This window comes from Citrus clementina, unplaced genomic scaffold (genome assembly GCF_000493195.1).
Source record: "Citrus clementina cultivar Clemenules unplaced genomic scaffold, Citrus_clementina_v1.0 scaffold_3, whole genome shotgun sequence".
Taxonomy (NCBI): Eukaryota; Viridiplantae; Streptophyta; class Magnoliopsida; order Sapindales; family Rutaceae; genus Citrus; species Citrus x clementina.
In genome coordinates this window covers 27,998,617-28,014,977 of record NW_006262339.1, presented here as the reverse complement: position 1 = coordinate 28,014,977, position 16,361 = coordinate 27,998,617, and the positions used below count along the sequence as shown (strand labels likewise).

General features: G+C 30.7%; 1 protein-coding gene across 1 annotated transcript; it reads left to right on the top strand.

Moving 5' to 3' along the window:
• Window positions 1-5,557: 5,557 nt before the first annotated feature.
• On the top strand, window positions 5,558-12,592 carry LOC18048681 (cysteine synthase). The gene is made up of 10 exons (XM_006442101.2): window positions 5,558-5,856; window positions 6,380-6,489; window positions 6,848-6,905; window positions 7,273-7,536; window positions 8,232-8,369; window positions 8,623-8,674; window positions 8,799-8,878; window positions 9,710-9,769; window positions 11,078-11,158; window positions 12,180-12,592. The coding sequence occupies exons 1-10, from the start codon at window positions 5,617-5,619 to the stop codon at window positions 12,270-12,272; spliced, it is 1,176 nt and encodes a 391-aa protein (XP_006442164.1). The 5' UTR covers window positions 5,558-5,616; the 3' UTR covers window positions 12,273-12,592.
• The last annotated feature ends 3,769 nt before the right edge of the window (window positions 12,593-16,361 follow it).

Here is a 16,361-nt window from a genome sequence, read left to right as displayed (position 1 = left end):
CAATAATATTTCAAATTGTTAAAAACTTATGTTTCTGTTGGATTTTTTAATTTAACATTGTTGGATCCTTAATCTAACGTTGAGCTTATATGTGAATAATTATGTATTGCAGATTGTGATATAAGGTTAAGCCCAATTAAAAGTTATCTATTAAGGTTTTCGGTATTATGAGTTTTTATGTATCTAAAATGGTGTGAGCCTTTAGTGTGTAGAAACCTAATAATATTCTAATTTTATGATAGACATAATTAAGAATACCTAATGACAACAAGAAAAAATTTTCTATATGAGTGGTTATAGTTTTCAAGTCACACGTATCTTTCTATTCTTTCTAATATTCTATCATTGAAAGAGAGCATAGAGGGAATTAAAAAACTCTCTAGGAGAAAGTGTTGATAAGGAAGGTCAACCACACAACCCTAAACAACAATTCAACGTTATGAATTTAGGTACGTTTCCGCATAATTTGTTATTGATTCTTAGTAATATAACATAAATGTTCCTGAATTGTAGGTGATGGTTTTCACCAAAAGAATTTCTTGTTCTAACAATTTCTCCATCGTTTACCAATTTTTATGTTTCTATTTCGTCAAATTGACAAATATATTGTTATTTAGGGGTGGAGCCAAAATCTCTAATCTAGGGGGCATTTTGTCATCAATAAAAACTAATTGGAAAAAAATGTAGAAAAGGACATCTTAAAGGTTAGTAAAATATATATTATATACGAGCTATTTTGCTGTAAACAATAAGTAATAGAAGCTAAATTATGAGAAGCTAATTTAAAGGAAAATTTTGTAAATAAAAATTTAAAATTCATATTTTTCTTTATTAAATTTTAATCCTCTAGCTCTCTGAGAACTTAAATTCGTGTAATTATCCAAATAAAACTATTTGAAAATGACTCAATTAGGCCTTGGGACAAATTAATATTCAAATCTATATAAGTTATTGGTCAGAAAAAAAAATGGACACCACTTTACAATTTTAAAAAGGACACGTTATAATTTTTAGTGACAACAATTATAAGATAAACTCAAAACTTCTGTTAATACATCAAGAAACTTATTTACGGCGGGATGATCCACAAACTTCTTATTGATCTTGCCAATTTGCTAGAGATGTATATATATCTTGTGGATTCCGGATAACATAATCTTCTTTAACTTAACCGGTGGTAATTATATTAATCATAGTTAGATTGTTTTTCTTCCTAATTTGCATATATACTCATCTTGAATCACAATATTTAATTGGTACATGAACATGGTCACCAACAAATAGGGGTGGGCAAAACCAATCGAAATCGAAAAAAATTCAGTTTGATTCGGCTTTTTTAAAGATAAAAATGCGAATATATAAATACCAAACCAAACCATTCAGTTGAATTTTCCGATAAAAAGTTATAAACCCCGAACCAAACTAATAATATCGTTTGGATCCCTGTTCTTTATAAAATTTTTGTATGACCTAATGTTTAGGAAATGTTTGCATATAGAAATTATGTTATACCCTAATATTTTTTGCAAACTTTGCAAAAGGTCCCTGGCTGAAAGTCAACAAGGTAAGATATCATTCCCATCCCTCATTTTTGGTAAATTATATTATAGTGCAGAAACTTATTTTATTTTATTTATATTAGGGCCAAACGTTTTGGTATTAAAAATAGTGACTATGATTCTAAAAGTTTTTCATTTTAGTCCAAACGTCTTGTAATTTTTTTTAATATAAATTTTTAAATTATTTTATTTTTATTTTATTATACATTGATTATAGTAGGTATTGTGTATAGGTTAAGCTGAATCGAAAAACTGATTTGTTAATCCAAACAGTTAAGCAAACTGTTACTGAAAAATCGAAACCGAACCAAAAAAATGATATTGAATCGAAATCAAACCAAAGCGAACTATATATTAGTTCCAATTCGGTTCTTATTTTCCCTAAAGACCAAACAGTTTTTTTGAATTTTAAACTTGAACCAAACCAATATCGAAAGTTTATCTCAAAACTAAATCGAACCGAATCGATACCCACCCCTACCAACAAGGACACATAGGAATTAAAACTTGTTAATTTTGATTTGAAACATCTTTATTAATTTTATTACTGTTTTTCCCACGATTTTTTATTGTTGCCGAAATATAATCCATCCTCTCTGATTGACCATAATTAATTTCTAGTATCTTGACATTTTTCTGTTTCGTGGTAAGTTCGATAAACATCGACGGTCGTTTCTTTCAAGTCCAATCTCATGTTACACAAAAAATGAGTGATCTCCAAACATTTTCTTGGAATTTGAAACTGAATTCATTCTTCATCCAAACTTCCAAAGGGTGTGCTCCCCAAGATCATCATCATTAGAATGGCAATGAATGATCAGTAGTTTATCATTATTACTAAGGTCATTCATCATATGAACCCTACACTGGAGTGAAAGGCCGGATGCAACTGGTGGTGAAGTCTGAGTAATAATAATGCATGTATTTAAGATTATTATGAGGAAGAGAGAAGTCGAGAAGCTAAACATATTAAGAGAGTAGTCGAGAAGCTAAACATATTTGATGCTTGCAGGTATATATATATATATGAAGGTAAAATTTAATTCTTATGGTTATAAACCTATAATATCATTTCATGAGCTAAAATGAAAGTATCCATACATTAAAAGAAAATTTTTGCATCCAGTATTGTTATTAACTACAAAATCTCACAAAAAATCCAGCAAAAATAAATGATAAAATCTTATAAAATCTGTTTATTCCTACCAATATACTTAAAATATACATAATTAATTTATATCCCAATTTAGGTAACTAATACCTATATTCATTACACATATTGGTTAATATTTAACTTTCTTTTATTATTATTTAGAATGGCAATCCAATTCGCTCCTCATTCACATAAGCGGGGTTGAATCCTTATATTTTTAACTAAAAAAAATTACAATCTCAATTAAATGAACCCACTAGTTGATATTTAAATTAATTATTCAATACTTGTTAATTTTGTGACACCTATATCAATGAATGTCAAATTATATACTAGGACCAATTTAAAAAGGTTGTAACTTTTAAAATAATTGTTGTTAGTTGTACTTTAGAAATAATTAGTTGTGAAGAGAATCAGTTTAACGTTTGGCAAAATTTATTTTTAAAAATGTTGTACGTTTTGAAAGCAGTCGTATATATTTTGTAAATCTTACTATTAAACTGTCATAAGAATATAAATAACTAAATTGGATATAATGTGAAATAAAATTTATTTACAATTTTCTATAAACATGTAAATAAAATATTTTTTATTTTGTATGTATAATAATTGACAGCTAAAATAAATATTTTATTTTTTTAATTTTATTTTCTATTTTGTCATCTCAATGTAATTAGTAATAATAATAATTTTTTAAACTTAATGATTTTATTTTCTAATTAATAAGGATAATTTTAAATTTTTATAATATATATGAGGATTTATATGGAATTATATTTAGTATAAAGCTAATTCTTAAAAATCATGTTTTGAAAAATTGCTCTGCCTACTTTTCAAAATTTGTTGTTGGAGTGATTTTGTCAAGAGTGATTTTTAAGGTGACGTTTGTTTTTTTGTCTGAAATCTGAATAGACCTGAATTAGTTTGAATTTTGAATAGATCTGAATGTTTAAATCTGAATAATATGTTTATTTTTTCATCTGAATCTCGAAAAATAAGTATTAAATTGTTTGTTTTTTTCAACTGAAAAAGCTGAAAATATATACTTTTACATTTGTATCCTTATTAAATTTGAATGTCAAATAAATAATATATTAAAAAATAAATAATATATTAAATACCACAATATTTTAACATTTATAAGTAAAACTATATTCAAGTGAATACATAATTATTTTATAATTTTAATATATAAAATACCATAAATTTCAAATTTTATCGTATATAATATAAGAAATAAAAAACATGGATATTTTTATGTGGGGTAATGTCTATGGGTGAGTTTTGGGATAGACATGAAAAATAAATTATAAAACATGGATATTTTTTACATTAGTAAGTAATTGACTTAATTCAAATTTCTCCATTAAGTAAAAAGCCAAAAAAATTGACTTATTTTATTAAGTTAAAATTATCTAAAAAGTCTCATTAAGTTATAAAAACAAACACCTCTAATTAACTTAATTAATTAAGTTAAATCACTTTAAATTATTAAGTTAAAAAACAAGAGCCACCTTAACCTAATTTACCAAATACGAGAATGGAATTTTTGCTTTATAAAATTATTTTTAAGTCTCTTAAAAGTAATTTCAAACTAGCCCTTGGAATAATTGAAATGCAAATGACGTTGGCGTTAATTAGTTTAAATAGTAAATGAGACGGTACAAAAGAGAGGATTTAATTTTCATTATGCATTGTTTTAAAAAAAAAAAATTGCATTGTAACATACCAATAACATACACCACATACCTTTGGAGAAATTTAATCTCGTTTTTACAATATTTTCAAAATAAAGTGACTGATAAACATTGTTGTATGGTCCTCATTTAATATTAAAAATTATTCATTGAAAATTAAGCTTTCTTCTGAATCGCATATTTTTTAAATGCTATTATAAATTATAATATTTTAAGTTGCTATCAATCAAACAGTGCCCTTATGACGTAGAATTCCAAGGAGCAATGCTTTCAATTCTTACTTTTGCATTAAAAAAAAAAAAAATCTTGTTTGCATTAAAAATTTTAAAGAAACTAAATTGACTTTTCGTGTAATCCAAAGGCTAACAAAATCCCATTGACCCTTTTTCACTCTATGAAATGCGGAAGTAGAATATTGAATGTGGACGTAATCATGCATCCGGTAGAGAAAAAGATATTTGACAACTTTTTTACACTATTTAAATTTCTATTCCCAGTAATACAAATAAAATTTCATCCCGGTTTTTAATTCGACCGGTTGAATCAATCGGTCCCAACAATTCTTTATTTTATTCTTTTATTTTTGTTTTGTTTTCTAATTTTTTATATTTTTATGATTAAATTGGATTGGACTAAGTAGAATAAGATATGATAAAATTAAATAAAAAAAATTACATTTGCTATTGCCTAATCTTTTTAGTTTAGCATAACATTTGATGAACTACACTAAAATTTAATTTTTTTATTTTCATAATAATTAGAAAATTAAAAAGATTAGCAATTAATTTTATTATTATGTAGATAATAATTTAATATTAATTTGACAAAATATAAAATTTTTCACGCACTATATTTTTTATTTTTATTATTAGCTAAAACATATTATCGAAATTGTGATTTTTATTAATAAAAATAGAATATAAGAAGACAGGGAATCCATGCCCTTAAAGGCACTTATACAACAATTTATGGTGTCATTTGTTTATTAATGCTTTTAAAATAATAATACTACATTTAAACTTTTTAACTAACATTTTAAAAGAAAAAACCCAATTGATGAAGTGTAGTTTTTTCTTTTCCAAAAAAGACATTTCTAAATTTTTATGATAAAAAGAAAAATAAAAATAAAATAAATAGCTGAGGCTCTTTCATTCGTTTAGCATCATCAGTTGGTCATCACAGTTAGTTCCCACAAAGTTCCAAAACAATGGTCACTTCGTCTTCTCTGGTGTGCAGTCCGTTGACTGCTCCTCTCTGCATCTCCAAGAAATCATCATTGGCCACTCTGAAACTGGGCTACATTAGCCCCATAACAGCAGCTCGAAGATTGAAGCAGAATTTGTACAAGGTCTCTTACAAACCCTGCAACTCTGTTGTGTGCAAGGCCGTCTCTGTGAAGCCGCAGACTGGGATTGAAGGTCTCAACATTGCTGAAGATGTCACTCAGGTGAGTGAACTGTTGAGTTTTTAATTGGGTTTGTTTTGTTTGTTCAAAGTTTGGATTTTTTTCATCTCTTTTTTGGTTCTTAGTTGGCGTGTTTGATGTAGATAAGCTCGCTCGTTCATAGTTTAGGAACTTGTTTGTGACTTCACTGCGTTCTTATGTTTGGTCTAGTATGGAAAATTTGGATTATTTGTTTATTGAAAATTTGATTTTGGATTAGGACAGTTTTGGAATTTCTTTTTTTAAAGTGATTTTGGACTGTGTTTCGATGGAATTGATTAGAATTATGTAGTGGGTTGGTTTTAATACTTGGAAAACATGTGTTGGAGTAGGGGTGTGAACGCTAACCGGATAGTTAATGAGAAAGTTAAGAGTGTAATTTAGCATAGTTTATGTGAATTGTCGTTTTTTTTTTTTTTTGGTTATTTCATTATCATTTTTTATTGACTCCCCACATGAATAATATCAATGAACTTCTTTTTTTCTTTGGCTAATGATATGTTGTACTGGTTTCTATGTCATACAGCTTATTGGGAAGACGCCAATGGTATACCTGAATACTATTGTCAAGGGGTGTGTTGCAAACATTGCTGCCAAGCTTGAAATCATGGAACCATGTTGTAGTGTTAAGGACAGGTGAGAAAGATAAAATTGCAACTCTAGATACTCAAAACTTTCATGACCATCTTTTGGTTTGTGTGCATTCATCACCAGAATGGAAGTTTTATGGTGAAAATTCTTGATGTTGAACTGTCTCTTTATTGTCCCTAAAGACCCTTCGATATTAGGTTTTTGCCAAAAGTCCATGTACTAAATGGTTAAAATCTGACTTGTCAGTCCTAAACCATTGGTTATAGCAAATTAATTTTGTTATGTCCTTATGAATTTGGTATATTCTAGCTTCCTTGCTTCTTCTTAGAATCACTAGCAATGGAACTTAATCAATAATAATTTACATCCTCTCAATATTTTTTATTTTGATTTCTGATTTCAGGATAGGTTTCAGTATGATAGCTGATGCCGAGCAAAAAGGACTAATAACGCCTGGAAAGGTAAGACATGCTTGCTACAAATCATTTGCGGCTGCACGAATGTGTAATAAGAACTAAATTTGGGAGGCTAAGCCTTCTGCTTTTTGACATTTATTTATTTTGGATAAATTAGGGCCTCTTCCTGTTTGTTCGCTGCACTAAAATTCGACTCAGAGGCATTCGAAGTAGTTACTAACTGGATATTTGAACTAGTAAAATGGTAATTAGAAGTGTTTTTTTCCCCCTTAAGCATGAGATAAAACAGGCAATCACTGTTTCAGTTATAATCCCATCTGGAAAAAGCATATGTTTACCGTTGCTTTTGTATAGTTTTGGCTCCCTCTCTCTCTCTCCTTACTTTTTATTTTTTATTTTTTGTCTGTTCTAGAGTATTCTTGTAGAGCCCACTAGTGGAAACACTGGAATTGGCCTTGCTTTCATAGCTGCTTCGAAAGGATATAAGCTCATTTTGACTATGCCAGCCTCAATGAGCTTGGAAAGGAGAGTTCTTCTGAAAGCATTTGGAGCTGAGCTTGTATTAACTGATTCAGCAAAAGGCATGAAGGGGGCTGTCCAGAAAGCTGAAGAAATTTTGAATAGCACACCTAATGCATATATGCTTCAGCAATTTGACAATCCTGCTAACCCTAAGGTCTGCGGTTACGCTTCCTACTTATATCTAGTTTCAGCATAGACTTGTCTTAGGAGGTAAAGAATGAAAAAAGTTGTCTTGAAAAGGATAGGCCATGATGGTCCACATAGATGGTAAAACAGTGGCTCGCATCTTCTTTCATGAAAACTGTAGTCCCATTAGATAGTGCAGTATGTGACTTTTTTATACCATGATATTGTACATCATTGCAAGTAAAATAGAAAAAAGAAAGCAATAACACGGCTTGCATATTGAAAAAAGTGTATATAAGGGCAACCAGCTTATGAGATATGCCCAGAATGCTGTTGGAAATGGAACATATACATTCCCTGAATGACCTAATGATTCCTTTTATGCTTATTATTCGCCTTGTTATATTATTTTTGGACATGGGATGCATCAATTTAACAAATTAGCACGATGGTACCTGCTATCAGGCAAGAAACCTCATCTCTTAATTTGATGCTACTCGGTTACTGATTGAATACAATAAAAATTGCTTGGACCACGGGTAAGGATCACTTTCGATAGTTTCCAGCTTTCCATTTATCAATTTAGTATATCACAACATATCATTCATCTTCTGGAATAAGTCTTTGTTCAAGAGATCCTATTTTAGGTTAAGAAATTGTATCATCAAATAAACTGGAAACTATGAGTATATCTGGAGCTGAAATAAGTATTTCCATTTGCAGATACACTATGAGACAACTGGTCCAGAAATCTGGGAGGATACTAGAGGCAAGGTTGATATATTTATTGGAGGAATTGGAACTGGTGGAACTATATCGGGAGCTGGTCGATATCTTAAAGAGAAAAACCCTAATATTAAGGTAATCATCTTTGTATTATTTATTTCCAAACGTTATCTGGCATATGTCCCATATCCGCCACCAAGTCTTTGTCTAACCTGCCAATCTGAAAGTGTCTTAAAATTGGTAGCATGGACAGAAAAGTGAATTTCAAAGTGTGCTACCATTTGACTGTTCTACCTGACGCTAAGTGCTTTTGATTTCTTAAAAAGCTGTTTGTCTCTTTCCTAGTTTTACTGTTTTAGAGTTCTCTTTTAACTTAAATGATTATCAGGTTATTGGCGTAGAGCCTTCAGAAAGCAATATACTTTCAGGTGGAAAGCCTGGTAAGATGAGAAATTAGTTTCTAGTCTTAAGGTTGTTTCAGTATAACTTATTCATCTAAAAAGAAAAATTTTGTTTTGATATGTAATAACTTGTGTTTTAAATGCTTTTACCATAAAAACTCAGGTCCGCACAAGATTCAAGGGATTGGAGCAGGTTTTGTACCCAGGAATTTGGATGAGGGTGTGCTTGATGAAGTCATTGAGGTTAATTCTTATTTGCTCTTTTGCTTGTTTCACTGTTTACTTCTTTGCAAGTTTTTAAATCTTCTTATTTCACAGAGCTTCTTAATTGGAGAGAGTAGTCAAACCCTTTTTCTCTTTGTTTGGCAGTTGCCTGTGTCTTGATTTTGGTAACTTGGAATTTGTTATTTAGGCATCTGTGTGCAATTATAACCATGAATCATTGTACAGTACTTTTTGCAATTATCATATGGGATTGCTTGTCAGCTCAAAAGGTTGATTGGAATTCATTTAGCCTCGAGAACTGACTTAAACATGGATGGACATATGGGATGCATGGTCGACATGGATAATTTCTAATGCTACCCAACCTACAGAAGTTATCAAAACTAGAACTTATTATATTTCAGTGCACCTCAATTGACCTGTTTCTTTTCCTAGTCTCTCCCCATCTTTGTGTTCATTAGCTTTGGCTGATTGTTTCTGCATTGAACACCAGTGTCTTTTGGACTATTTCCAGCTGACCTACATGTGTTCTTGCACCTCTAGTTCCTTGATGCACTAGGAAACTGCTTAAATATGAATGTAAATAATTTTTCTTACACAAAGATGTGCTCTTAAACAAATTTGCTTCAAATGACTTTTGGCCTTATATTTGGTGTAAAGCTCTATATGTGCATTTTGTGGGCCAAATGCATGTACCAGCTGTGCAAGGCAGTGGCCATCCCTCTTTATGCCTTCATATTAATTCATCTCGTGCTATGCTTTTTGTTTTCAAATTATTTGTTTAGATTCCATATGAGATGCTAGTAGAGTCTGACACATCTCACGTGTTCCTGTTTGTGAATTTGGCAGGTATCTAGTGATGAAGCTGTTGAAATTGCAAAGCAGTTAGCACTCCAGGAAGGCTTGCTGGTTAGTGCTTCTTATTAGCCTTGGATTTTAACTTTTGAAGTGAAAGGAGAAACTGAATCTGGGTACTGACCAACTTCTACATGCACATGATCTAGCACAGCATAGCTGGAAATAAGTTTGTGCTTAAGTAGAGACAGAGAGCTAAATCCCCCAATGGCTTGGGTTGAATAGTAAACAATCGTTGGATTCAACCAACAGTCCAGGGTCTCAAACTCCCTGGGAGCCAGCCACCTGGTGACCTGGATACTAAATGTCTCATGTGTTTTGTGACTGCATCAAGGTTGTAGAGTTTAGCAGTAGTCAGTTTAGTACTTGGTGAACATAGAAAGGTTTGCGGAATTTTATGGGTATCAGGAAAAAAAAGTGATGCACATTTGGCAATCAGATTGGTTAATCTAATCCATCTATAGGATTTGCATGTGCCCCTTCGCTTGTTTTGAGGACTGCACTTTGATTGTAATGTGAAATCATGTGGATGTGTTAGATCTGTTAAATTGTCATGTGTATCAAATCATTTTCATTCACTTTAATGAATGCTAAATAATTCATGATGAAGAAATTAATCGATTACTAAAGTTGAGTGTTATTGAACTAAAAGTAAAGAGGTGTAAATGAAAACTCATGTCTTAATTGTAAATTAACTATTGAGTTGTGTCCCACATTTGCTAGTAAAGGGAAGATACTCGAGTTTATAAGTAGGATAGATTACTCCACTCAATACGCTAGTTTTTTGTGTTGAATACCTAGAAATCTTAGGTCAAGGTCTCCCCAACAATTAGTATCAGAACTTGACCCTATTAGCCAGAATGTGGTTGTGATACCACTCAAGTGTGTCGAACGAAAGGACCGGAGTCCAGCGGCGGTTTCGTCTGAGGTGGAGATTGTTGAGTTGTGTCCCACATCAGCTAGTAAAAGGAAGATACTTGAGTTTATAAGTAGGACAGTCACTTCACTCAATACTCAATAGACTAGTCTTTTGGTTGATACCTAGAAATCCTAGGCCAAGCAGGCCCGCCCCCCCCCCCCCCACACATTAACATTGAATCACTAGCTGCATAAAGAGAGAAGAAAAATAAAAGTTTTCTTAGTTGAGGAAGTGGTGGTTCTTCCAATGAAGTTAGGAACCATTTACACTTTTTCCCCTTTCCTTCCCTTTTTAATCTTTGAGATTCAATCCGTGATTTGAGTGGCTGGACCTGCAGATAGCTGCAGCATGGTTTAAATACTCTTCCTCATCCATCTCTATCTCAATCTTTCCTTTTAGCATCATTTTTCTATCTAATGATTCGAAAAGTGATTTCATATCAGGTTGGCATATCTTCTGGGGCGGCAGCTGCTGCAGCAATGGAGGTTGGGAAGAGACCTGAGAATGCTGGAAAGCTTATTGCAGTAAGTCATGTTGCTTTCATAGAATCTCATGTCGAGTTGATCAATTTTGGAATGAGCTGCAATCTGGTACCAAAAAGTTTCAAAATGAAAAAACAAATTTTCAATACTTTAAAATTAGATTAAAACTAAACCATGTGAGATTTGATAAGCAATGTTGCATGCCACTAAAGGGAATGAATGTTTGTAGGTGGGCTTATACTTGTGTTATCATCTGGGATAAATTTTAGTTCTATATACAGAAAATTCCTAAATTCAAACATGATTATATTTTGGGGACCATCTTTTTTGTCGTCGTTTCTTTGAAGAGAAACATGGGATTAAGTTTCGTAAATCTGGTAAAGCATCAAGTTGAATTGCATTCAGTGAACTTGAATGCTCCTATTATTAGTTCAATTGAAAAGTGAGTTGTTAACTTGAGGGTGCCGTATGACCATTTTGCCCAATTTACTCCATTTTATTTCTGACCCAGCAAAGCCTTCTTGTCTTTCAAGTGCATGCCTGCGTGGCAAAGGCAGGACTAAATTGCACAATTAACCAATTTGCTTTATCAAGTAATTAAACAAATCCATTCAAGTTACAGATTTCATGTTTTCATAAGATTGGTCTAAAGGAGAACAAGTCTCTGGCTGCTACCCATATGGTCAGCATTATTTATTAGTATGGTTAGGTGATGTTGCAATGCAGCTGTCAGCTTATGGTCAGTGTCTATGAGAACTAGCTTTCTAGGGAGAGAGAAATATTTTATAGATTAGGACCACTTGACCAAACTACATTGTTGGGTGAGTTCCGGAGGCCTTTTTCCCCATCATGAATGCTTTCTTCAACCTTTTAGCTTCTGGAACCTGAAAAGCTCTGTAGTCTGGTCAGAATTCTCTACGCTTTTCTTATAATTGTATTATAGTTTTAAATATGTCTTGCTTCCTTCGACTCTATATTTATCTCTGTGTGAACTGAGTAATGTACTATAAAATAATAATCTAACGGTTGTTTCTCATTTTAATGACAATTTGAATGGCTGTAGGTTGTGTTTCCGAGCTTTGGAGAACGATACCTCTCATCCGTTCTTTTCCAGTCAATCCGAGAAGAATGTGAGAACATGCAGCCTGTGCCGTGAAATTCAACTCTTCGAGATTTATTGAAAATGCAAAGCTTATTTTTCTGTCTTCCATAGACATTGGCATACATTTTGCTTTTGTTTTAGTCAGTATCTTCTGTTTTTGTGTACATCCACTTGTAGGATCCTAATTATAGTTATGTCCATTCATGACTGTTAAGTCCTTTTTTAAGAATGAAAATCCTGTTATTTGTGGAATTCATCTTAGGGGTGGAATTTGTGATTATATTTCTCTTCTGTAATTGATGTGCTTTAGCTTAATTTTAAAATGTAGGACATGGGAAGTGATTAGTAAACACCGACTTTTATTTGGCAGTTAATGTTTGGCTTATTTACTCTAATTTGGCAATTAATGCATTGCCTTGTTGCGCTGCATGATCATAAAAATAGTTCACAACTAATGTAGGCCTCAATTTTCATTAAAATAATTGACCTTATTTTTAATTCGTCCTTGACAAATAATAACCTCAAGCCGAAAGGAAAGCTAATTGAGGGGAGAAAAAAAGTAGGCAATGGGGCTTTGTCCTCTTTATAGGTATCACATCCGCCGCACTCTTCCCACTAGAAAAATTATATGAGGGAACAAAAAATTGAAAATGATATTAAAGGGACAATTATGATAGAAAAAACAAATTTGAAATCATATTAAAGGTAACTATTGTGCCACGCTTTGAGCTTAATTTGCGGAGTTAGGCTATTGAACAATTTTAAGAAGTTAATTTATTTATAATACATTTATTTTATTGTAACAAAATTTTCAATCTTTTAATATTACAAAGTGAAACTTTTTTAGTACTAGTTAAGTGTTCTATTCATGTCGTAGTTATGCGTTCGCTGGATATTGTTCGGTTCTTTATTAACAAAAGAATTTTCTTTTAATGTGAAATTAAAGTTCATTTATTTTTTATTTTTTAAATTATCATCTGGTAGTAATCATGCAAGGGCTTATGAATGACTTCTTTTTATAAAAAAATATTATACCTCTATATATTTAAACTTTAAAGAAAATTCAAATTTCAAACTTATGAAAAAATGGGTTGTTAAACATTTTTATTTTTTTAACTTATATTATCTAAAATATTTTTTATTTTAAAAATTTATCTTCGTAATATTTGTCATAATAAAATCTTTAACAAAATTTATTGAGAAAATCATACAGTTTTCATTAAAAGTTGTGACCCACGTGAATCAAACATTACATTGTTTTTTTTTCTTTTTTTTAGTTTAATGCTTTACTTATCAAAACTTTGTTAATGTAAGATTGGTCCCCTGATCTATCCTACAATCTTAAGCTAGCTTTTAAGAAAAAAAAAGTGGAGAAGAACAAAGCATAATAAGTGCTTAGCTTTTGAATAAAATGAACTAGTTAAAGTCAAAAGGTTTGTTAGTTCGTGCCCACAGCCTAATTATGATTGCAGTCGATGCTGGCTTTTAAAGCATGACAAAAGCTCTTCATTGTACGTGGATTCCAAGCATGCAAACTGCAAAGCATAAACAGTGTGCCGCCTTAATAGGATGAAGTTAGTGTGCCATGCTGTTTACCATATATATATATATATATATATACATATATACATAGTGGTTTTCTAGTAAGTGATTTTAAAGTTCGGGAAAATCCGGAAAAGCTTTAAAACCACACGACTTTAAAGACTTACAGTTTTAAGTCTTTAAAACCATACAGTTTTAAAGATTTTCCGCACTTTTCTGCATTTTAAAATTCTTGACTGAAACATTTATATATATATATATATATATATATATATATATATATAGACAGGTGAGATCAGCAGTCTTTAAAAATGCCCTTAATTTTATATTTATTAATATTTATTGAATGAAAATAAATGAATGAATGGTTGAGATTTATTAAAATTAGATATTTAAGAAATTTTATTTGCTTTCTCTTCATATGGATCCTACCTAAATATCTCTTTCTTATATTTTCTTTCTTTATTAGCACATGTTCTCTCTCTTTTTTAAAAAAAATTTTTTATGTCAAAATTTTATTTTAAATAATGTATCATTCATTAAGTTGTTGATAATTATTTACAAAATTCGAATGGATTAATTATATTATCTCACCAACCAATTGATGAATGTCACATCATTTAAGATAATTTTTCAAAATAATCATTTTTTTTTTTAACAACAACCTATAATATACAATCGATACAAATCTCTTTATTCTCTCCGAATTCGTCTCACAAAATGTGAGTATGTGTGAAAGCATAGAAGATTTGGTGTATTGTCATGCTTTTTATAATTATTCTGTGAATATCATTCTATGCAAATTGGAATCTTCTACTAAGCCAACTGGTTGCTTCAATCTTCCTCGTCAATGACCTTGGTGCCCAATCGCTTTGACAAACATACTCCCGTAACAGGAAAGCAAATCTAGTAGTAGATTAAATTCCATACTCGTATAGCAGGAAGCAAACCGAAACAATGAAGAAAAATAAATAGCATTAATGGTACAAAAACATGAAAACATACTAAATCTTTTAATGCTTTTCAGACATATCTGTGAGAACAAATAAATTAAAATATTTCTTTGCTTCTTGTGAGAAATCCACCGAATAAACTTTTGAGGAAGAATTAACTACTTGTTTAATCTTCCTGTTGCGGATTTCTTGCTAGTTAGTGAATAGGCTTTGGATAGAATTTCTATAGGTTGGAGTTAATTACTTTGGACGAATTTGGAGGAAGAGATTGACAAACAAAAAGTAGTGATTGAAAAATCGAGGAGAGAGGGAGGGAGAGCACGTGAAAAGCTAAAGGAAAAATGGAAGGACATTGCTTGTGGTAGGTTCAACACGGAGTTAGAAAAAAAATTATTTTAGGAGACTGCTGATCCACCCTATAGATATGTGTGTGTGTATGCGTGTCTGTATAAATGTTTCAAACATGAATATAAATGTTCATGTTTCAAACATGAATTTTAAAGTGTGAGAAAAGTCTGAAAAAATTTAAAAAACGTGGGATTTAAGAAGCTTAAAACATGGGGTTAAAGGAAAAATGAAAAGATAATGCTTGTGGTAGGTTCCACATGGAGCGAAAATTTTTTGTTTAATATTTAATTTTGATAAATATGATCTTTTCATTTATCTTCAATCTAATAAATGATAATGAGTGTAAAATTAAATATATTTTAGGAGATTGCTGATCCATCCTATATGTGTGTGTGTATAAATGTTCCAATTTAGACTTTTAAAGTGTAGGGAAAGTTCAGAAAAATTTTAAAATCGCAAGGCTTAAGAGGCTTAAAACTATATATCTTTCTTTAGGTGCAAGCACCTTCATTTTATTTCATGCGAACACATTATTAAGTCATATGATTTAATAAAATCAATATTTAGTTCACTATTAAACTATGTCATTTAATAAAGTCATTGTCTAATTAACTACAAAGTCATATGGCTAAATAACGCGGCCGTACAAAAAAAGCAAGAGGGCACCCTCACCTGAGTGTGTGTAATAATAATTCTCTAGTTAGAGCATCCCTATTTTAACAAAATGAGGATATCATTAACAAAAAAAAATAAATTTTTTAATACACTAATGAATAAAAAAATATAGTCTCTAATGTATTGGAATTTGTATTTTTTTGTATTCTACTGTGCATCCTCACTTTTTCACTAGAGAAAGATTCTATATACTCTCTCTGTCTTTATATATATATATAATTATTCCCCAATGAGAGCATCTTGGACTTTGTTAAAGTTTGGGAAAACTATTAAGTTATATAGTTTAATAGTATAAGGACATTATGTTATTAAATTATACAACTTAATAGATGTTTTGGACTTTAATAAAGTCCAGGATCCTAGACCAATACATATATATGAATTTGGGGTTTTACAATGTTAAAAGCTATTGAAAAATTATTTTGCAATATTGTAAAAGTTTTTTATAATGATACAAAACATTGAATCTACATTTTAAAACATGTAAAAATATGCGCTAGATAAAAAGATCTCTTATTTTATAAAAACACATATTTCAGTATGCTATATGATAAAATAATTTACATAAGAATTTATATTTTTCTTATCTCTTAGTTTATCCCTTCCTAAATATATATATATATAT